At 36.1% G+C, this 24,303-nt stretch overlaps 1 protein-coding gene across 1 annotated transcript in view; it reads left to right on the top strand.

Annotated features, from left to right (window-relative positions):
• Positions 1–23,171, top strand: part of col12a1b (collagen, type XII, alpha 1b) — a 67,227-nt gene extending 44,056 nt beyond the window's left edge. The window contains 17 exon segments of the mRNA XM_051139122.1: positions 580–722; positions 2,465–2,574; positions 7,841–7,999; positions 8,406–8,483; positions 10,897–10,983; positions 11,296–11,349; positions 11,457–11,552; positions 14,180–14,233; positions 16,069–16,122; positions 16,808–16,861; positions 16,978–17,049; positions 17,623–17,658; positions 17,744–17,810; positions 18,432–18,614; positions 19,096–19,173; positions 20,429–20,599; positions 22,507–23,171. Coding sequence (XP_050995079.1) covers positions 580–722; positions 2,465–2,574; positions 7,841–7,999; positions 8,406–8,483; positions 10,897–10,983; positions 11,296–11,349; positions 11,457–11,552; positions 14,180–14,233; positions 16,069–16,122; positions 16,808–16,861; positions 16,978–17,049; positions 17,623–17,658; positions 17,744–17,810; positions 18,432–18,614; positions 19,096–19,173; positions 20,429–20,599; positions 22,507–22,514 — 1,504 coding nt within the window. The 3' untranslated portion in view covers positions 22,515–23,171.
• Positions 23,172–24,303: the final 1,132 nt, after the last annotated feature.

Genomic DNA, 24,303 nt, shown 5'->3' with positions numbered 1-24,303 from the left:
AGTCCAGCTGAATAGCTTTAGAAGAAGTGGACTATTGTGTATGAGTTGTATGGACCGCTTTTCAGATTTTTTACAATATTTTTGACAGCTTGAAGAGCAGCATAAACATTGGCCTAACGTCTCCTTTTGTGTTCCTCAGAAAGTTTAAATTGTAATTAAATATTTAAAAAGTAGCTATACATCACAAGATACGTAATGCTGTGATTTGTTACTGCACAAGAATGTTCTTTTAGATTACAGTAATGATTGTAATTTATGCTTGTGTACAGACATCACTATGTAAGTAGTGTGGTATTACAGAAGAGTCACTAAAGAGCTGTAGGGCTAAACTAAGAGTCATAGGGTTAAACTGAGAACTTTGTTGGCTTTTGTTGCATGTTGCTGCTTGCCCAGGTAGAGCCCACTATCCAAAAGCATTCAAAGCCACAGTTCTCCCACACACTTCCTTAATTATTTTACCATACAACAGTACTTGTGGATCAAATAAATCCACTCACTTTGACCTGCCAGTGCTGATGTCTGCAGAAAGAACAGCCCCTTTCTTTGCTCTGGCTGATTTTTGTCAACTTTTTTGTACAGGTACGTTCATCCTGATGGTCTGCCTCCGACATACACCATCATTTTGATGTTCCGCCTGTTGCCGGACTCCCCGACCGAGGCCTTCGATATCTGGCAGGTGTCAGACAAGAATTACAAACCTGAGACCGGTTTCACCATCGACCGTAAGTGGGATATACCTCAGTTTTTTTGTTAGCAACCGCCCGTTCTTTAATGTGTTCATAGACTCGGGTGGGAAATACAAATCACAAATGAGAAAAATTGAGAACAAATAAAGTCTTCACGTTTTTCAGTAATCTTGCATCTCATCTAATTCTCATGAAGCCAAATTATCTGAGCTTATTCAGGATAAGGATTTTGTTGTGCTGGCTTGGTCTCGTTTTTTGCTTTGACAACATTACAACTGACCTCACCATAAAAAAATTGTGCTTTTTTTCCAGAAGGAGATATTTAGTTTTTAAAAAATCCCTTATTAAGAACTACAACGAACAGCTCCTTTGGACTACGACGTTTGTTTTCCGCATGCTATGATGTCACAACGCGGTCCATTAGAATATCATTAAAATAAATCCCGCCCACAGAAATTCTAATTGTTGGAGGGAGGGTAGGGACGAGGTGGGGGATTAGCCTAACTTTAGTGATGCAGCGCAGAAAACCGTTTCAATGAGCCGCAGCGCGGCGGATATAAACACAAGCATTGACTAGAGTGGCAGCTTTAGAGCTGTAACGCCCCCGCCGACATGTGCAGTACAGGGGGTCGAAACACATGCCGAAGCCACGATTTACTCCGGTTGCACGTCAGAGTCATAACGCGCTGCAGACGTGTGCAGTGTGTGGTAAGAGATTTATTCATCATAGAGTGTAGATAGCTTCACGTATAATGCGAGTGTTTTTTAAAATGCATAAACTTGCACTAGAATAGGCTAGGCTAATCAGTGATGATGTTCTTTGATAATGTTAGGCTGCTTTTAGCCTTATGCTGGAGCTGGTTTCGGGCAATGAAACTAAGTATGTAAATAATTAAATACATTAGCACGATATCATGTATTGGCGATCTCGCAGGCTGATGACAGGACCCAACACTACTGTAGTGTATTATTTACTCACCCTCCATGCATGCTTTCAGATGAATGCAATCAGAGTTATATAAAAAAATATATCCATATTTAAAACGTAAGAATCACTTTAATCTAAACAGTTGTACATGGAACTTGGCGTGGCAGTACTGAAATACAGTCTAAGCTGTTCGCCAATCGCAACGCAGTGGGATAGCTAACTAATCACAACACATTTTGATTTTTCGGAAGGCGGACCTTCATTAAACCCAGAACTAATCGAGCCTTATGTGCCAGTCTGGGAGAGATGTATTATAATAATGTAAATTATTTTAAAAATAATGCGTTTTTCGAACCACCAAGCATGAAAGCATGTTCTAGTACACCCCCAACACAAAATCAAGACTTTGTAAAAGAGCATAATAGGACCCCTTTAAATCAGCATGTTAATTCATTACAATAGTGATTGCCTCACAGAAAACCATGTTACAGACTCCCTATCCTCATTGTTGTATCCTGCACATTGTCCACATTAAATTCTCTAGGCTTTTAGGCTTTGTCAACACTTTGTGTCTCCTTTCATTTCTCCTAATAAATGTAAGGAGAAACATCTGAGACAAAGTTGATACTTATATAACATATCTGAGATCTTCATTGAAAAAGTAATAAAATACTCCTCTAGGCTTATTTCTTTTTGTCCTGGTAATCAGATTTGGCCTAATCCACCACATCCCTTTTAGTCCAGCAACTTGTCCTGTCATATCTTTCTGTTTACTGTGGAGAATTTTGTTTGTTCTCGTTTGTGGTTGTTTTTTTGAGATGTTTAACTCTTTGTTTCTCTATTTTCTCAGCATCCTCGCAAACTGTGTCATTTTATAATAAGGATACAACAGGAGAGATCCAACGAGCCACGTTTAAAAACGATCAAGTCAAGAGGATTTTCCATGGAAGCTTCCATAAGGTAAACTTGCTCTTATTACTGTCCATGTGCAGTGTTTTTATACATGCTGATTATGTGGTATAGTATGTTGCATAGTACATCAACTCTTCAGATGATAATCTAATATGGTTTGTCTGTCAGAAGGTCCATGTACAATGATTTGTGAAAGCTTGGCTCATTTATTTGAACTGGGTTATCCACAAATATTGTAACATGGCCTTTCTTTTTTCAAAATTGAAAATTAGTGACAATTGGCAAGTTGGTGGAGATGTGTGCCCGCGTTCTCCACCATAAATGGCACCTATGTCGGCCACATACACCAAGCCAAACTGTGTGGGGTCTTCAGCAAAACAGGCTCAAAACAAATGTCCATTAAGTCTGAATGCAGCAAAATATGCACAGATGTCCACACATATAGATCAAGGGAGCAGTTTCTTTCAAGATGACAACAATCTGCAACTGTGGAATTGAAATAGGACAAAGAGATTACTGTCCGCATTATTGTTCACTAAAAGGGTTTGAGTTTGAAACAAGCATGTTTTGATTTGTGCATGAAGGCCTTTGGTGAGACTTTTGCCAAAGGGAAGACCACAAAATGGTCTTTGCTTATTTTAAAATTGAACTTTGATGTGGCAAGTTGCAGAACTTCCACAATGCTCAAGGGTTTTCCAATCATAATAGAGGTGCAGAAATAGAAGACATCTTCGATGCCTATTTCTATTTTTGATGCACAGCTACCTCAGTCACTTTTTTCAACATCAAAAGCTCCGTTTAAACATCAAAGTTCCGTCCATGTTTTTTTAAATTCGATTACTGAATGTGTTCTGCATCACACAGCTCATAGTTTGAACTTGGTTACATTACTGCACAGCTTCTTCAGCCACTTGCTTTTCTCATTTTTCTATAATGTAAGTTCTGTGCATCATTTTTTTTAATTCTGTTGCCGTGTGTGTTCACATTGTTCGCATTACATTACATTGCATTGCCAGCACCAACTTTTGCATGCCATTTATCACGTTAACTGTGATGTGGTTGATTCATTAAGATGAAAAAGTGTCTCAGAAGACCGGAAATTACCTTCACGAAAATCTATAAGCATATTTGGTAAGGCCGGGAATAAAAGTGTTTCCCTGGCAGGCAAACTGGAAAATGTTGAGTCACTTTTCAATAAACAATTACATCAGAGTGCCAACAGATGCCAAACGTAGAGCAGGTGAAATGCTTTGAGCTGATTTATTCCTTCAACCTTATCTTTAGTCAGTGTCTCAGTCTGGCCTGGATCCTGACGGTCCTTCAGGTTGCCTGTCAAAGTTGACCACAGGGGAAATTCTTGTGGTTTGAATGAGAGGTGTGGTGGCTTGTTTGTTGTGGTTTCGGCCTGTGTGAACATCCCTGCTGCTTTCCATAAGTCTGTAGCCTCAGGAGACACATCGTCAGTCACTTAAAAGTAAGACGGGATGGTATGACAAGATTGCGCATTGCATTTTATACCAAGTTAGATCCTCTGTCAGTGAACAGGACTGCTGAGATTGACGAAGAGTAATATGAAAATGCAAAGCGGGACTTGTCCAAAACAACTCAAGACAAAGAATTTATTAGGTGTTTAATAGCAAAGCAGAGTTTACTCTAGTATGCCAGGAAATGTCCAGACTTACATTAATATTGAAATCAGTTGAGGCTTGTTTATATCAGCTGTTTTTATAATATTTAGTTTTACTGTTGCACTGTCTTTGCTTTTTAACTCAAGTGTTATATAAAGTGAATTTGTTTTTCCATTGATGCCAGACTTACAAATCCGAATAGATTTAGTTTAAAGTACTTTATCATTTATGAAGTGTTTAATTTACTGGATTGGCCAAAGCATGCATTACTGCATGATTATTTAGTATATAAACTATTTTCTTGCACAGGTCTATATTAAAAAGAGCAGAGAGGGAGCAAAATCTGCCCTGCTGCATCATATGACAGTTTCTAATGAAAGCAAGTGGAGTGGCATAAGCGTTCATCTTTGAGCTTGACAAATTGTTCATGCTTCAGATCTTTCCTGCTTGGAAGGAAATAATGTCTGAATTTCAGAAATGAAATGTGTTTTTTAAGAGCTGCATGGTTCTGGCACGTCATTTACTTATGCAGATGGCTTTTTGGTCTAGATAAACAAACATGATTTAGATTGTCTAGCTTCAGTGAAGGATTTGACTCTGCGTCTTGCTGGCTCTGTATGTGGTGCAAGTAATGGGATTTTTAAAAGCAAGAATGTAACTCATAAAGGAATAATTCACACCAAAAATGAAATTCTGTCAACATTTTCAAGCAGCCGAGAGATAGCGAGCATGGCCAGCAGAGACACGTCGTTGCTTCTTCAGATATCCTCAGCGGATTTGGCTGAATTGGAGGACAGCTCTGTTTTGAAAGATCAGTCCAAACGTGTGGCAGATTCGGTTGAAATGGAGAAGTCATCTGTTTAAAAGATCCTGCTTCCCTCTGAACGGCCACAGGTGGCCATTAAAGAGGACGTTTGACGATAGCTGTCAGTGATCAGATCAAAATGGGCAAAATCAAATGATTGTAATCAGTTCCAACAAAACTTTAAATAGAAAAACAGTGCGGCAGATTATAAACAGTGGGGACTGTGCAAAATATTACATTCAAAATGCCACACTGTTTCGCAATATGTATATTGTGTGCAGTATGTGAAAATTCTGCATATGTTGAGCTTCTATAGCATAGTGCAGTAGTTTTTAAACTGGGTGCCACAAAAGGACTATGAAAACTATTATTAATGTTAATAAAAATTACATCATACAGAAATTGTGAGATTAATCATGATTACTTTATTGAATTGATATCGCTAGTTTTCAACAATAAGAAAAAATCAGCCTATAGTTTTGTGAAAAAATTAAAAGAAAATATTTTTAGATAATTAAAAAAAAATGATTAAAATGTATTTTTAAAAAATTTAATGTTGCGAACAATAATAAAAAGTCAATGATCTCATTTTAGAAATAATTAATTGTGATTGTATTGACAGCACTATTTAATAAAAATCATACTGTTTTTTGAAAAAATATTTTGAAATATTTTAACAGTAATATTTAAACAAAATGAATAATTACAGTATAAAAGCAAATTTTTTATCTTACAATTATTGTGAGATTAAAATGAATAAAATGTATTTATAAAAAAAAAATTATTTGTAAAATTACTTTAAAAAACAATGATTTCATTTTAGAAATAATTATTGCTAAATTAATTTAGATTTTTTTTATTGACAGCACTATTTAAAAGGTTAATTTTTTAATCTAATTTTTTGAGTTAATTTTAATGTTTTGACAGCACTTGTTTTTAACAATAAGGGAAAGTCTGCTAATTTTGTGGGAAAAGTAAATATTTTATACCATACAACAAAATATATAATAATATAATATTTTAACAATTTTTAACAATGATTCTAACTAATTTAATGAAATGATAAAAAAAAAAACATTACTTTCAGAAAAAAAATCATCTGTATATATATATATATATATATAACCTTTTTTATTTAAAAAAAAAAAAAAAGAATCCTATATATTAGGTGGTCCTTGGCATCAAAAAGTTTGAAAGGCCTGCATAATATACAAAGCACTAATGTTTGAAATGTTAATCATTGCATAATGTGTTCTGTTTCCTATACTAACTTTTTTGGCATTATTACTGTGTATAGTATTCCATATGGAATATAATAATTGACAACAGAAGAATCCAGAGTCCTTCAGGCTAAACAGAAAACAATCATGTGCCACAGGAACAGCTTTAGATAATCCATACCACATTTGTGTAGACGTCTAATGATGTCATGTTTTGTTTGATATTGAAAAGGTTTGATAGGCAGTTTGTGACGAGACTTGAAAGAAAACTGACTTAGGCGCTCACAGAAAGATGGTGGCTTGGCTCCATAACAATCACTTCATCTTTCTAATGAAAATTTTGTCTTTTTGCTTTGTTTAATTCAGTAGTGAGGTAAACATCAGTGTATCTCAGGCCTGCAGCTTGTTTACTAATACTGACCAATCTTCTGTGGTCAGATCAGAATCGCATCTCCTCTATAGGCCGACCGCAAATTTCCAATCCATTCCTGATCCATAGCATCAGACCGGCTTTGAGCTCCGCCATTAGCTTGCGGTGGAGAAATGTGATTACATCGCAGCGTTCAGCTGGTGTTTAAGACTTGGCAGCCCGACGGTCCATGGCATATGGAGGAACAACTTCATTGTGCGCTGTGGTGAACAGGGAATATCGCAGTACATTGATTATGTGGATCAGATCACTGTAAAATCTTTTAAAAGACATACAGCACCAGCTAGCAATTACAGGACCAAACACATCACATGCAGCCTGAGCAACACAATTAGCATGACTGATGAATCAGATGGAAGAAGTCTCTTTTGCTTACCAAGATTGCATTTATTTGATCAAAAATGCAGTAAAAACAGTAATATTGTGAAATATTATTTACATTTAAAATAACTGTTTTCTGTTTGAATATATTTTAAAATGTAATTTATTTCTGTGATCAAAGCTGAATTTTCAGCATCGTTACTCCAGTCTTCAGTGTCACATGGTTCTTCAGAAATCATTCAAATATGATGATTTGCTGCTCAAGAAACTGATTATTATCAGTGTTGAAAACAGTTTTGCTGCTTCATATTTTTGTGGAGATGGTGATTATTTTTAAGTAAGTTTCTAGTGTATGTTTTGAGAAAATTGTGAATACAGAGGCTATAATGAACCTGATTTGCATAGATTAGATGCATGTTTTGGCTGAAAATGACAATTGCTTAGTATATACCAGTTTATGTATCCACTGTTTAGTGAATTTGACCCTTAAACGGCTGTCGATCCATAGAGGAAGAGGCCAATTCAGATCAGATGGGAAATCAGCTGGATGATTTGACAGCCCCTCTGTCATATGAGATGATGTATTTGTTTACACTCATTAGCTGCTGCGTAAAAGTATTTTACAATGGACTCGCTGTTATCGTCACCTTGAGCGTGTCAGGATGAATTTGATGGTGAAGGAATTTGCTGGTTTTTATATGCGCCTCCAGCCAGAACACTCCCTTTGAACGGAGAGCCTCCCAGAAATCCCTAATTAGGACCTGAAGCTCTTTGAGTTAAAAACAACAATAGAAACTCCCAACTGAGACTTATTTAATGACTCTGCTAAAGATGAATGCGAGTTCTTCCTTTAAAATCACCCCTGAGTCTATTATAAGCTTGAACATCTAACAATTTTCTTTTATTCCAGCTCCACATCCTGGTGTCTCCCAAGAGCGTCAAGCTGAACATAGACTGCCAGGAAGTGGCTGAGAAGGAGATTAAACCAGCAGGAAACACATCGATGGATGGATTTCAAGTGCTTGGAAAGATGTCCAAATCTATTGGATCTAAAGGAGAATCTGCAACAGTGAGTTCAAACGTGGAGACACTGAACACCTTATATATAAATAAAGGTTCCGAAACTAGGTTCCAAAAACTATTTTTGGTTCTCCAAAGAAACTTTAAGTGAACAGTTCTTAAAAGAACCGTTTTTTTCTTAGTGTGAAGAACATTTTGATAACCTGATTTAACTATAAGAAACTTTTTTGCATTGGGAAGATTCAAGGTTCTTCATGGAACCAATAAGGGACCTTTATTTTTAAGAGCACCTTGTGTATAAAAACACAACTTTTGTTATCACACATTGACCGTGAGCCCACCGCTCTTGCTCTTTCCAGCCTGGATCTTTTTAATGGGCGTCTGAGCCCCATATTTTAAAATGCAAGCTTTTATCAAAGACATGTGTAACATCCGTTTTCTCTCTGGTTGGGCAGTTTCAGCTCCAGATGTTTGACATTGTTTGCAGTCTCGGCTGGACCAGCAGGGACAGATGCTGTGACCTTCCTTCAATGGTAAGAAAAATGACTTTAAGAAAGCCTGTAGAAATCAGAAAAAAGCCTCCAATCCAGCTGGACTGGATTGCATTAATAAACTCTTGTTTTACGTGACAGACTTGACAGATCCTAAGAGTAACTGAGAGTAATTGTCATATTATGGAACTATGCATTACATTACATTGCATGACTTTACATTATGAAGTTTACATTGGAATTCTGACTTTTTTCCTCAGAATTGCATTATATGAACTCGAACATTTAAACTCGCAATTCAGAGAAAAAGTCAGAATTGTTATATAAACTTGCAGTTCTTACTTTATAACAAAATTGTGAGTTTTTAAGTGAGAATTGTGAGATATAACCTCACAATTCTGAAAAAATATCAGTCTTTTTTCACCTAGGAATAGGACTTTGTCTCACAATTCTGAGAAAAAAAACTTTGCACGTTTAAAAAAAAAGCCAGAATTGCGAGATGTAAACTCAGAAAGGTGGCGGAAACAGGCTTCCATACAGAGCCTCTAGTGTGCACTTACCAATTTAATTAAGAACGTATGAGCAGCTGTTGCAAACCTAGCTAGGGTTACACAAAGGTGAAAAGCAAAAACGCGGGGTTAAATTTCAGGTACGGATGACCCATGAACTACGCTGTTTACATTCAAGCCCATGCCTTTGATCATTGTGGCTTTAAGCAAGGCTCTTAACCCCCAGACTGCTCCAAAGGGCTTACTGTACAGTGACTTTGGATTGAAAACAAATGACAAGTCAGTTGACTCTCATGCACATCTACATCATTTTTCATTCACCCACTCAGATCTGTCATCCTATTCCATATGTTTCTGACACGTCCCCGTTGACTGGATTCAGACATGACATTTAACATGTGCTCGGCCAGACCGCTCGCTATCGTTCGAGCATTTCCTTTCTTTGATCTCACGTCGTATGCTCTTCCATTTTATTTGTTTTGTCAACAGCAGACATGTTTTAGAAAAGAGATGTTTCGCTGTCATTCATTTGCGGTTCCTAGTTTTAAACTGTGAAATCACTGAACTCAAGTGCCTTCGCACATTCGCTGCTGTGTGTGCTTATTAATGCAAGCCATGAGACCAGCTGTGTCCAAACTCTTTATTATATTTTTAGTCTTCCATAAGCAAATTATTATTATGGTACTTCTGACAGTCAAAACACAAGAGTTTTTAATCAGCCGTGTTTTAGCTATGTGGCCTGTCCTCACACCCAAAGCCAAAGAATGCAGAAACAAGACAAAGATTTATGGGGAGAAAACGACCAGAAGTTTCCAGAAGTTCAACATAACGTCCCAGATCAGCTTTGGTGTTAGCAACTTTTAGCAGACTTTTATCTAAAATTGATATGCTGTACACTTATAGGGATTGCTATAGCTGTTAAGTCTTGTTCAAAGCTACAGTGACAGCTGACCTCATAACGCATTGAATCGCCCAAATAGCCAGGTGCTGCACTGATAAGCCTTGTTGTACTCGTACTTGTCTGTCATACAAAAACTTCCCAACATACAAATCTCTATTTTGTCACCAAATTCCCAACGTTATGTTAAAATGTGTTGTTATGGTACACACAATTTGGATACTATGTAACCAGCCAGTAATCTCGAAAAATGCAAGTGTTAGTTCAGACTCAATTAAAGTGGTATAAAAGTGATCTCTACATTTGCACAATGACGACGATAGATAGAATTTACATATATTTTTCCTTTGTGTTAATGACAATAATTATCCCTAAGTATACTACAAATACATTTATATGTTATGTACTTAATAAAAATACCCTGAAATTGTACTTTTAGTGTACTAAAGCGGTACATTTAAAGTTTGCTAAATTGGAACAACTACATTTGTACGTAATGCACTTTAATTGTGCTGAAGTAGTGCTGAAGTCCAACTTAAGATGTACTGAAGTATATTTGATTGTGCTAAAGTGGAACCTTGGAAGTATACTTTAGGTACACTTGAAATATTTTGCATTTAAAGACCAATATTATTTAAGGATCATACAATCTTCATCACTAGTGACACTGAAACATATTTTAGGCTTAATATTAAGAAACGTGCATTGTGCACAAGTAGTACTCCAAATACATTTAATTACAATTTTTATATTATTAAGTTTTATTTGATGGACACAAATACAGTAATCGCTGTATTAAGGTCAATTGCTCTTCAAGTGGCTGAACCTACAACCTTCTAGTTATCAGCCCTGTTAAGTCAATAACCAGCTTTTCATTCACTGTACCTATACAATGCCTTTCAGAACATCTAAATAGCTATCCATGAGCTAGACATCCACAAAATCCATGTGCAAAATCAGGAAATAGTTTTGAGGTGGTTAATGGTCACTGATATTGTTGCTTATGCTGCCATTTGTTCTTGTATTTTTCATTTTCTCCGTGATTCAGAGAGATGAATCCAAATGTCCACCTCTTCCCAATGCCTGCACATGCACCACAGAGAGTACAGGACTCCAGGGGCCTCAGGGGCCAGTGGTAAGTTAACTGAAGTACATTACTAAAGCTTTAAACTATAAAGGTTTAAACTTAATAAGAATAGACCTTTCTTGTTTAGTTATAATATAATTGGTTAATATGGTTTGCTTTGCATTGTTTTGCCTGCAAAAATGCTTTTAAGGCAAGTTTTATCATTGAAATATGCAAACACAAATAGATAACTTGTGTATTTCAGATGTTTTCTTTTAGTCTAAAAGAAGTCAAGTTACGGAAGCAAAGTAGTGTAAAATCACAAAATTATCCAGTGCATGAAAAAAATGGTTTTGGTTCTGGTTTTTCTTCCTTTCCCAGGGTGCACCTGGAAGCAAAGGACCACGAGGGGAGAGAGGAGAACCTGGTCAAAGTGTGAGTAATCTGATTATCCTTCTCTATTAACTCAGAAAGATTTTAACAAGTTTATGTACATTGATACATATACCACTTTCATACATTGATTCTCTTTGTTCCCGCAGGGTCCGATGGGCCTACGTGGAGAGATGGGTTTGCCGGGTCCGATGGGCCCTCCAGGACCACAGGGCCCTAGTGGGCTCTCCATCCCCGGCGAGGCTGTAAGTCCATCTCAGTTTTCATCATGTGTCCATTGTCTCCTCACACAGTCAGATGTCAGTAGCCGGCCGTAAATCCTTCTGCACACCAAACAGGGATCATTCAGGTTATTTATTATCCTAGGAGTTGTAGCAGAGGCATAATTATGGCAGCAAACTCCGGATTCAGCATTCCTGCATGTCTGGGGGCTTTACGCTCATCAGAGCACTTTAAACCGCCTGCTAGCACACAAATCTCACTGGATTTGCACTCCTCTATGTTTCAGCTGCTGTTTGCAAGCATCACTATTACTATCGCTCATACTTGGGGTTTAGAGTTTGAAACAAACCAATAAGACTAAGTATTAAACATCAGCAGTAACATGCCCTCTTTGAGTGATTCCTCAGATTAGGAGTGTGGTTTAATACTGCATGATATACAGTGTTGGGGGAAACGCATTACAAGTAACACAAGTTACGTAATAATATTACTTTTTTCAAGTAACTAGTAAAGTAACACATTACTTTTGAATTTTTAAGAAAATATCTGAGTTACATTTTCAAATAAGTAACGGCAGTTACTTTTTACCCCTTTATTGATTGACAAGTCTCCTGTGAGGAAACTGGGAGTAAACATGATGTTACTATGTTCTATACTAAAAGAACATGCATTAATTAATCTCACTCACAAAAAACAGATTCAGTATTCCTCAAAATGAATAAAAAATGTGAAATGCAAACTCAAAATATGGCGCAACCCTGCAATAATTAAATATGTTAAATAAAACAAATATCCTTTATGCATTTAATTCCATTTTATTAACCAGTGTCTTTGCTGCTGACCTTCGATTATGCAATTCAACCATACTAATAAGCAAAAATTACTTTAGATAAACTAACATTTGTGGTTCATTTTTTTTTATAACTCAAGAGTGATCTTCTCCTGCATAAATGTACTTTTCTTTCAGCCTGAGGTGAATTCATTTCACTTTTGGTGTAAAAGGGCTTTTACAATAGAATTGTTTCATATTAAAAACAAAGAAACAAGTCCTGCTCAGATTTAAAAAGTAACGCAAAAAGTAACGTAACGCATTTCTTTCCATAAAAAGTAACTAATGTAATTAGTTACTTTTTCAGGGAGTAACGCAAAATTGTAATGCATTACTTTTAAAAGTAACTTTCCCCAACACTGATGATATATATAGAAATAAAATCAATTATGCGATATTGCAATTCTCTAATTGCAAAGGCTGCCGTTGAGTTAAACAGCAAAAAAGTTTTGATAGTTTAACACATTAAAAAAATGAACAAATTAGACGTTAGTTATTTTTGAAAAAAGTTTTGCATACTAAATCAAATATTTTTATTAACGGTACAATCCTTGTTTTATAGTCATATTTAATGGGTCAAAAATAACTGGAATTGAAGGGGTGGCTTGCACTTCAGCGTAAAAAGTAATTTTTCAGATTTGTTATTATTTTTATTTTCTATGCACATGCACTTTCCAACAAAAACACTATGTAAAAATTCCAGTATTTATTTTTTTAATGTATATATTGCAATATTATCATATGCAAAATATTACGCATGTTTTTTTAAGTGATCAGACTTAAAGTACAGCCACATTTACATTTCACATTTACACTCACTAGGAATCCATGCGATTGGGATTTTCACATCTCACTGTGTGAATTTCACTTTAAGATTCAAGTTTGTTGAACTGCTACCACTTAAATTTGCCATGTTTACAAATTTAAAGCTGCTTTATTTGGAAGTGCTTCATGCATCATTACACTGCTGTCAATGACCCTATTTGTCTGTGAAATTTTGCCAAAGACTTGCTAATATGACTGCGATGCAAATCCCACAGACTAAAGGAGAAATTAAAGGCCTGTTCACACCAAGAACAATACTTACAAAGATAACTATCACAATATAAGCTATATTAGCGTCCACACCAATGAACGATAACATTCTGTTTAATTATAAATGTGCTGCAGTTTTGTTGTCAGCTTTAAATGCTAATGCGTTAAGTGAATTCCGATGGCTGTTTATCTGGAAAAAAGATTCTAAAAGTAATTCTAATCAGGTTAGACGCCGTATTGAATATAACATGGATGGAAATGAGGTTGTGAGTAATAGACCTATTGTCTTTACGATGGCACATGCTATGTAATTTCCACAACTGTTTAATGGAGTTTTGTCAACTGAAAGTTTTTTTGGACAGACTTTTGTCAGCTGAACAATCGTTATGGTGTTAAACAACAGTACAATCCATTGATCACACTGTACTTCAGTCCCTGACAGCCTCGTTTTCATTCCTGTCAAAAATGAATTATAGCGCTTCCCTGCCTAAAGTCTATTGTAATAGAACTGGAATGATTTTTAACACTGTATTTTTATCTTTATAGTTATTGCACTCAGTGTAAACACACCTCAGAGCCATACCTTCACAACCACCCAGAACATGATAGCAGTGACTTTTGCACAGACAAACTCTAGAAATCTAGTTTTCCCTTTTGTTTTCCCTCGTGTCTGTGTTCTCTGAACTGATATATGTGTTTAATTTTTCTTTGGATCACACTGAAGCTTTTTACCGAAGCTTGGGTGCACTTTTGACAGGTCTTTCTCCTTTTATTTTCTCCACGCAGGGTCGTCCAGGTCCAAAAGGGGATCCAGGCGATGCTGGCTTACCTGGACAGAAAGTAAGTATTGCTCTGGAGAGCTGCCCAAGTCTTAGGGGTGAGACGAGAGGATTATTCGCTCTCCGCAGCCTGCGCTACCTCTCTGGACAAGGTCCATGTGGCAAACGTTAGATCATAACTCAGGAGGGGGGATGGCTCGGAGGCAGCACCGAACAATAGTTGTAGATCACGCCACAAGATAAAATGTGGGTTAGGGCTGTAATTGCGCAGAGTCCTAATAGGTGCCACTTTGTGGTTCCCTGTTAAACTCTCTCGTTCTTTCTGTTGGACTGTTTGGAGCATGTGCGGAGCTAGTGAAGGCGATCATGTGATTAATTTTGTAGATGTAGTATGTATTATCTTATACAGGACAAACAGCAGAAGATTGGCTAATTGGTTTGGGTTGCACTGTATATTGTAAATGAACTTTCTGATGTCATTTACTCACTTTCATGTTGTGCCAAAACTGTATTTCTTCCACAAGATGCTTTGCAGAATCTTTCGTGCTTTGAATTAAAAAAAGACACTATAAACGTATCATAAAAGTCCATGTGAGCTATATTCAAATCTGAAGCCAAAGATTATTATATAATCTTATTATATTAAACTTATTATATAACCGATATAAATCACTATTCAAATGAGACTTGATCGCTGCAAAGGGAGTGATATAATGGTGTAATTAAATCATATTTTGTATAAAGTCTACTTTTAGGACCATTAAGATTTCTTATGTAATATACTGTATATAATTATATAATCTATATAAAATTATAATTAATAATATATAATTAATAAAAATATAATTGTCTTTATGCTGATTTTAATATTTTTATTGTCATAATTTGATCTGTAATTATATATAATATCATTTGATATAATAATAATAATATTATTATTATTATTTTTAAAAAGACACCATAAAAATATCATAAAAGATCATGTGACTTGTGCAATATGTTCAAAAATGAAGCCAAATGACAACTTGGTTACTAAATATATTCACCATCCAAATGAGACTAGCTGCAAAGGGAGGACGAGATTTTGGCCAGTAACGACTTAAATTTCAGTCTGTTTTTCATATAACTTCAGAAGACTTATGAACTGCTTTTTATAGTGATCTTGGTAATTTTTTTAAACTCAAAAGCTTCCGTGCCTATTATGTAAAAGAACACAATGAACATTCCTCTAAGGAAAGTCTGGAAGATGACAAGGGTGATTATGATTATGAGACAAATCACATTTTAAGAACACAGAAATGAACATTGGTTCCTGGTGCAACTGGCTCCCGCAATTAAAAAAACACTGGCGGTGTTATGCTGATCCAGTTTAAAAGCAAGAGAGATGTTTATTTGAGTTAATTAACAAATTCAGAGGGAGACCAGAAAGGCAGACGTTTCTCTCGCTGCTGTGGTTATACTGCATGGTCGTTTTGTAAATTCTCCAGGCCGGACTGCAATATCCGATCCCTCTTAATGAAGAGTGGGCCGAGCCGTGCAGGTGACCATGTTGGAGGAGTTGCTATAACAACATGCATTTAATGACTTGCAGAGAATGCAGCCGGGGTTTATAACGGCCAGTAAAACGGATCTGGAATATATTAAGTACCCTGTAAATCTAATGCCAAGACATCAAAGGAAAAGCAGGACTGACAAAGACAAAGAAAGCAAGAAAGAAAGTTAGCAAGAACTGAAATGAAAGGATATCTTGTATGATGGTGGGAAATTGTTTGTGTAAAATAGTTTGATTTGTTTGGTCGGAGGTAAGCGACCTGTGCTAATGTGAACCTGGTGTGAGACTCTGGCAATGAGACTGTTAGTTTTAACTTTTGCTTTTTCTTCCATTCTTTCTCTCAGGGTCCACCAGGACCGGCTGGTGCCATCGGGCCTATTGGACCAGCTGGAATAAGGGTGAGTGGAGACTGTTCAATGTACAACACATTAGGGTCCCTACAGTGAAACATAAGTATACTATAATGTATTTAAAATACATTTATTTCATGCTAAGTATACTACAAATACATTTACATGTTATGTACTTCATAAAAATACCCTGCAATTGTACTTTTAGCATACTAAACTGGCATATTTAAAGTCTGCTAAACTAATTTTGTACTTAATACACTTTAATTGTCCAGAAGTATGTTGTTTAAGATGTGCTATATAAATAATGTTGAGTTGAGCTGACTTGAGAATTAGTATTATTTATAGTTTTAACTTAAAAAAAATAGCTGGGTTCAAACAGGATATTATTATTTCACAATATTATCTTTAGTAGTAGTAGTATATAGTAGTATAGTATATTTACTGAAAACTAATGCATTTTTTATTCATTCAAATTCAGTCATTTTCCTACCAATTAAGCACATTTTCCTCACATACTTTCATTACTGTAATACAGTAATAAAAAATATCACAATGGAAAACATGTCATTAGTCCTTAAAATAGGCTTCATGTTCTTTATGTTCATTTGAGGCTGAACTACAGCACAGACGTTTCTTTGAGGGGCTCATTAAGATGTGATTCATGTGGGCCTGAACGAACGTGCGTGATATCAGTCTAATGCGGATCTGTGCATGTATGTTATTGACACAGGGACCCCCAGGGAAGGAGGGGCCAGTGGGACCCATGGGCCCACAAGGACCAATGGTATGTTCTTGATTTGAGGAGGGAGCGTTGTTAAATTTGTTTTCTTTTACTCAGATGTGAGACTGTATTGCAGACATCTGTTTTGCTGAAGCCAGAGCTGTTATTCTTTTGTTCAGGGACCCCCAGGAGCCCCTGGAATGCCAGGACCTACTGGAAAGCCTGGAAAGAATGGAGATACAGGTGTCCCGGTATGAAGCCTTCTGCTTTTCATAGAAACACACAACAGCATGACACTGACAATAATTCGCTGAATTAGTCAAAATGCGCATGGCAGGAAGTGAGAAAACCCACATCTTGCTAATTGTTTAAGAGATGAAGTCTCCTGCTGATTTTACTTCTGAGAAAAAGACCCCCGTATTCTCATGTGTTTCTCCTAAGTCTCTAAAACTGTGCTTGGATTTGCCAGGATGTAGTAAAATCAGAAATCTCTGTATGAACTTAAGAATGTCTCATCAAATTTTTCCAAGAGTGAATTATCTCATATGCTGTTTACATTTATTAACATTTACAATTACAGTTTACATTTACAATTACAGTTAATTGTTTAGTCTTACAAAACATGAGTGGCACCTACAAGTTTCAACCAAAGACTACTTTAGATTTTTTTTTTTTCCCCAAAAATATTAAGAAAGGAAATTGTCTAACACAATCCATCACAGTGTGGTTTTGGGCATAAGTGAGGAGCAAACCATTGATTTTAGTGCACGTTTAAATGCGTCACAGTCTATTTAAAAAAATATATATGATTTTCATTCTTACAGGGACCTACTGGGGTTAAAGGAGACAAAGGAGACAGAGTGAGTGATGATTTAATATCTCCTTTTATCATTTCGCAAGAGTTTGAGTGGAGGAGATGTTAACATCTCGTATTCATCCTCCTAGGGAGACATCGCATCCCAGAGCATGATGCGCTCTATTGCCAGACAAGTCTGCGAACAGCTCGTGAACGGTAACGCATGTTCTGAAGCAAAAAACTATTTATACAATTCACATCGAGAAAAGCGCATGCAAGATTTTTTATTGCGAATGTACACTACTGCTCAAAAGTCTCTTTTGCTCCCCAAGGCTGCATTTATTTAATTACAAATACAGTAAAAACAGTAACATTGTGAAATATTATTACAATTTAAAATAAGTGTTACTTATGTGAATATATTTTAAAATATATTTCTTTGAATTTTCAGCATTATTACTTTAGTCTCCAGCGTCACATGATCCTTCAGAAATCGTTCTACAATGCTGATTTTCTGCTCAAGATTTCTGATTATTATCTATGCTGAAAGCAGTTGTGCTGCTTTATGTTTGTTTTCAGGATTCTTTGATGAATTAAAAGTTCAAAAGAACAGCATTTAAAACAAAAAATCTTTTGTAACATTATAAAGGTCTTTACTGTCACGTTTGATCATTTTAACATGTTCTTGCTTAATAAAAGTATTGAATTCCTACCAACCCCCAAACTTATAAACAGTAGTGTACTCCTGGCTAAAAGATGTTATGAGACATGATGTTCAGATGATCCCAAGGGTTACATTTTATTACAACCTGCTGTTTCACGGTTTACATTTTACAGGACAAATGGGTCGATTCAATGAAGTGCTGAATCAGATCCCCAGCAACTATCACAGCAACAGTCCAGGGCCCAGCGGTCCCCCTGGACCTCCCGGACCCATGGGACCACGCGGAGAGCCCGGTCGGATAGGCAGGAATGGCCTTCCCGGAAGTCCAGGGTTGCCTGGTCAACCGGGAGAACGAGGTACCTGAAACAACAGCCAAAACATAAACAGAAAACTGTGCCAAATACAACCATGTGATTTTAATCAGCCTCAAGAACTGTGGTTAGTTTGGACTTCTGCCCTCGCTGTACAGTATATGTAGAAATGCTAAGACAAATAATTGATGCCTAGTGAGCTGCTGTGTGGTTTACTGTCTGAAATAATAGGAAACACTCTCTCATACGCTTTTGAAAGTATTTATTGGCATTGATGGTTCTGTGTAAGAACCTTTAACATTCATAGAATCTTTCCATTCTAAAACGTTCTTTGTTTGGGAAAAAAAAGTTCTTTATATTTTTAAAAATGCTCTTTTAAGAACTGTTCTTTTTGGAACCCAAAACAAGTAGAGTGTAAGTACCTGCATGCAGACATTTGTCTATGACACATTTAACAGATGTATATATGCAGCTCAGCTATGTGTATGTGGGTTTCTATATCTGTGTTTGTGTGTGTTTTCATTAGGCCCAGCTGGAGAAAAGGGAGACAGAGGAAGTCCAGGCATCGGAGAGAAAGGGCAGAGAGGAGTCCCCGGACCACCTGGTATGTTTCATGTGCTGAAACCCAGCTTACTGTAGCTTATCTAGATGAGGAATACAGTCGTGAAAAACCTGAACATATCAGGGAAAATCGTGATTTGCTAACCTGTATTCTACCACTTTCATTTTTACACACTGAGCTGTTGGACATTTATGTGTTTTAAGTTACGTAACATGTAAAAAATGAGCAGACATAACTCTTCCAGACTTTTCCCTCAAAGACACTGTATGTCAAGTCAAGTCAAGTCACATTTATTTATATTGTGCTTTATACAATACAGATTGTTTCAAAGCAGATTCACAGAAATAAACAAGAAGATAGAAGTGGTGTAAAATTTCAACAGTTACAAAATTACGTCACTTTCAGCTGTCAAGCAGCTCTACGGAAGATAATGATGTCATTATTCAGGTCAAGATTCAGATTCGATTTGTGTTGGTATTACAAAGTTCATCAGTTATGAAACAAATTGAGGAACAAAATTACCGAAAGACAGCTGTACCGTAGAAAACAGTGTCATTATTTAGTTCAGGGCTGCGTTTCCAAAAAGCATCATAATCCTAAATTGATCGTTGAACCACTTGTCACCCATGGAGCTATGATCAGTTTAAGATTACGATGCTTTTGGGAAACGCAGCCCTGTTCATTTGTCATCCAGTAGTGTCAGTGCAGACAAATCCATAACATATCTGAAAGTTAATTTTCTTTAAGCCCCCTTTTATAGACAGAAACCTGTTTGAAAACAGTCATTGTTCATGCAGTTCTGTTTGGTGATGTTAATGTTGCTTAAAACTTGAAATATATGTATGACTTCATGCTACAATCAGTAGAAAAAAATCTGCACCAAAAATGATGCAATTTTTAAAAGTTTGCACTAAAATGATTTTTGACAAAACACAAATAATTTGAACATTACCTGTCAATATTGCAAAAGTTCCTCAGTTATAAAACAGAGAAAATAATGTTATTATCCAGTTCAGTTTAGTTTTCATCCAGTAATGTCAGTGCAGTGCATATCAATGATATTTCTGAAAGTTAATTCTCCCGCTTTCATAAAAAGAAACCTGTTTGGAAACAGTCATTATGCAGATAAATCCTGAAATATATGTATGGTTTCATGCTACAATCAATGTAAACATTTCAAAGTGATAGTATTATTATATATCAATAATATACATATCTGAAAGCAAACTTTTTAAGCCCTAATTTCTGTCACGTTTAAAAGTCATTTCTGACACAATGTTTTTCCTGATTTTTGTAGGCCCACCTGGTGAGTCCAGAACCGGTCCTCCCGGTTCAACTGGCCCTGCGGGCATCCGCGGTCCACCCGGTCGCAATGGTGTCGCTGGTGTACGTGGTCCACCCGGCCCGCCTGGCTACTGCGACTCCTCTCAGTGTGTCGGTATCCCGTATAACGGACAGGGTTACAGAGGTACGTCCCTCATGTTCTAGCTGTGCCCGGTGCATGACAGTAGAAATAACATTAATAGCATGTGTAGAGTAACACAGTGCATGAACTGATGATGTAGCTAGTTACAGCGGAGTACTGCAGATTATCATGGGTGAATCGTACCAAACCTTTCAAAAACATGCACGAGTCATATTTCACTCCAAAATCAAAGGAAAACGAAAAAAAATTATGTTACATTATTTATATTATAGGGTACAACAGGGCTAAAAGCACACCTTAAGAAAAAATGTGCCATTCACTGCGCCTAAAGTGTATAATTGCAGAAAAAATATCTCATCTATTCATCATTTATGTAGCAACAGATTTTGTGTAAATAAATCATACAAGTCATTTATTTTGTTTAAAAATCTTATAAACGCATGAAGTTGCAAGGAGGGCCTTTTACTCCACACACGGGGTAAAAGTCTCACCAGCATGGGGTAAAAGGCACACAGTATTGATACAAATACTTTAGCTAAAATAAAAGTTTTTTTTTTGGTTTTTTTAATAATGTCTAAGTTAATACTTGTTCAAAACAATCACTTTAGCAAAGATTGTACTATTTTTTGCTTATTCTGATCAATTACAATTTTGTTCAATAAATATACTGTCATTAAAATATGTTAATATGAAACATATATTTTAAAATACAGAATCAAAATGATTTTAAAATGCTAAGATTCTGAAAGCATTGAGGGAGATCCCATAGTAATATAATATAGATTTACAGTAGTAACAACAAATGATATTTTATTATATGATATATTTACCATCTGAATCTAACCATGTCATGTCAACGTATTGAAAAGTCATTCTTCTATTAATTATCATGTTAATTATTGTGCCTTTTAGCCCCAACAGCAGGGGCGTTTTACCCCAAATATCATACTTTTACGTATTTTTTCGTTATTTAAAAACTGTTGCTTTAATTATCTTAAACAAAATTGAAAATCATTAAGAAGACCTTTGTCTCAAGATATTTTCAAGAATTCTAGCAATTCTCATTTGCTACTTTAATCTACAACATTTAAAAAAAAAACATCAAGTAAACACGGAAACAACTTTGCGCTGCAGCCGCAATCGTGTCAAGGATCAGACAAATTTGCACGTGCATCTTGAAAAGCAATTGTTTTAGAAAGTACTATGCCACGTTTTTGTGCCATCTAGTGGTTCAAAGGAAAATAATATCAAAGGTGCCTTTAGCCCAGTTGTACCCTATATTTATATATATAAAGAAAATTAAAGAAAAAGAAAGAGGAAAGAAAATTAAGCATTGGGACTTTTTTAAGCATTAACAAAAAAAGAAGTCTCTTATAATCACCAAAGCTGCATTTATTTGACCAAAAATACAAGAAAAACATTAATATTGTGTATATTATAACCATTTAAAATAACTGTTAACTATAGCTGAATTTTCAGCAGCCATTACTCCAGTCTTAAATGTCACTTTTGATCAATTTAATGCATACTTTATGAATAGTATTATTACTATGATAAGTATTATTTAAATGGTAGTGTAATGCAAAAAATTAGTACCAAAAAAAAAATTAAGAATTGCAAGTCTTCAAAAGCCATATGCGCTAACTTTGTGTGAAACAGACTGAAATTTAAGTTATTCACTCATAATCTTCTCAAGTCAGTTGTTACAAAGCGATTGAGTCTGTAAGTTCAACTAGTCATGTGATTCATTAAAAAGATGTGAATCAAAAGAGTCAATTTTAAGGGTTTTCTTTATGCAAAATCTAGTTTCTTTTCTTTTCCTTTGATTTTGGAATGAAACACACTCTGGATTTTCACCCTCTTTAGTAACACAGTATCAATCAGAAGCAGATTTTCAGTTTGTGATTTGTCTGGCAACGAATTCTAACCCCCTCTTTGACCTGTTCCAGGTTCATAAACTTTCTAAACCACCTGTGCTGCTTACACTTTGAAATCCTGAGAAAATCACATGTTATTGGGCTCTGTGCGGATAACCAACCACGGAGATGATTAAGCGAACACTATTGAACAAAAGCAAACAAACAAAACAAACAAATAAAAGCAACAAACAGAGATTACGATCTGCGGATGGGTACTAACAACAACTCACAGCCACGGGCATCAGTGACGGCAGTCAAAACAACCCGAAAAACAAGCTGCAGTCGGCTGGAGACGCATGACCAAAACTCGCAAAAACACACCAGCAACCACAACAAATACTAACCAGGTGGATCTGTAGCCAAAACAACTGTCATTTAGCATGTTAACTCAAAGAGGTTTTGTTTAGCTGTACTTAAACTAATCATGCCTAGTAAGTGAAGCCCAGTCCACTAAAAAGCCATAGTTTTAACCCTCGTAGTGAGCTTGAATTCAACTGCTTGCATAATGCTGACACCAGCGCCTCTTATTTTACTGCGTGCCTTAAGTGATCTCACAGACGTTTGCTCAGGGCCAGTTTCTTTTTGTCTTTTTGTTCATCGGACCCTGGAGGTTTCTCTTCTTCTTCTTTTTTTTTTCTTTTAGTATGTATGCACTCATCTTGCCAGTTTAATTTCCTAAAGGTTCATTTCCGTATCACTGAGATCATTTCTCTTTCATTTGGCTTTAAGTAAGGTTTTAGATCAATAGATCAGAATGGGCATGTGGTTCTTGATTTCAGTTCTCATGTTGATATTTTTCTTTAGCAGGCCAACTTGCCCATATCAGCAGTCATTTCACAATGTCTATAAATATAGGATGAATTCAGGTAAATTGGGTGATTTTTGCCATTCAGATGACTGGGAAAAAATGCTCCCATTATCCTGAATTAACCCTATATACAAACAGCGGGGTCCAAAAGCCTGAGACTCATGGTTTTATTTGGCTCTTGCTAAAGTTTTACGAATTTGACATTTATGTATTTGGCAGACACTTTTATCCAATTTATGTTGTCAGCATGTGGCTGGGAATTGAAGCCATGACCTCGTGTGAGTCGAAAAAAGAAGAGAAAAGTGGAAGATCTTTCATCTAGGTAGCATATTAGTGATATCAAACCATATGGAATTTGGAAGCATTTTCACTTGAGGTTTTCATGCTTTTTGACCCTGCTGTGTGTAAAGTACGTAAAGCACTGACCCATTTACAACTTATCAAAGGTTTCTAACCCTTTGCACTTACCGTAATTAAATTGAGGAAGGTAACAATTGTATTTTGCTTGTTGAGTGACTCAATTGGCCACTGCCGTATCTCCAAGCAGAAGAGTTTCCACCTGATGCCGAGCAAATAGTCCCAATCCCAGAAGAAGACTTTGAGATTTCACCAAACCAACGGCGCAAGAGGGCACTGACAGAGACGGGATCTGAAAGGAAAGCGTGGTAAAAAAAAGAAAAGAGTTGGGGGGGAGATTCGTTGGTTCATGTTATTTCTTTGTTGACTTTTTGACGGCCTGTACAGAAATTTTTAACCCTTCAAAACCTGTGTGAATTCAGCAGATCAGACGCATGAATCTCCTAATATAACCTCAAAGCTTCTTTCTGTACTCCATCGCTTGTAAAATCGCATTGAGTATACAGGTCCTTTTCAAAAAATTAGCATATTGTGATAAAGTTCATTATTTTCTGTAATGTACTGATAAACATTAGACTTTCATATATTTTAGATTCATTACACACAACTGAAGTAGTTTCAAGCCTTTTATTGTTTTAATATTGATGATTTTGGCATACAGC

The sequence above is a fragment of the Labeo rohita genome, chromosome 20 (assembly GCF_022985175.1).
Source record: "Labeo rohita strain BAU-BD-2019 chromosome 20, IGBB_LRoh.1.0, whole genome shotgun sequence".
In the NCBI taxonomy this organism is placed as follows: Eukaryota; Metazoa; Chordata; class Actinopteri; order Cypriniformes; family Cyprinidae; genus Labeo; species Labeo rohita.
The sequence above is the reverse complement of the archived record's forward strand: the minus strand, read 5'-3'. Positions and strand labels throughout refer to the sequence as shown.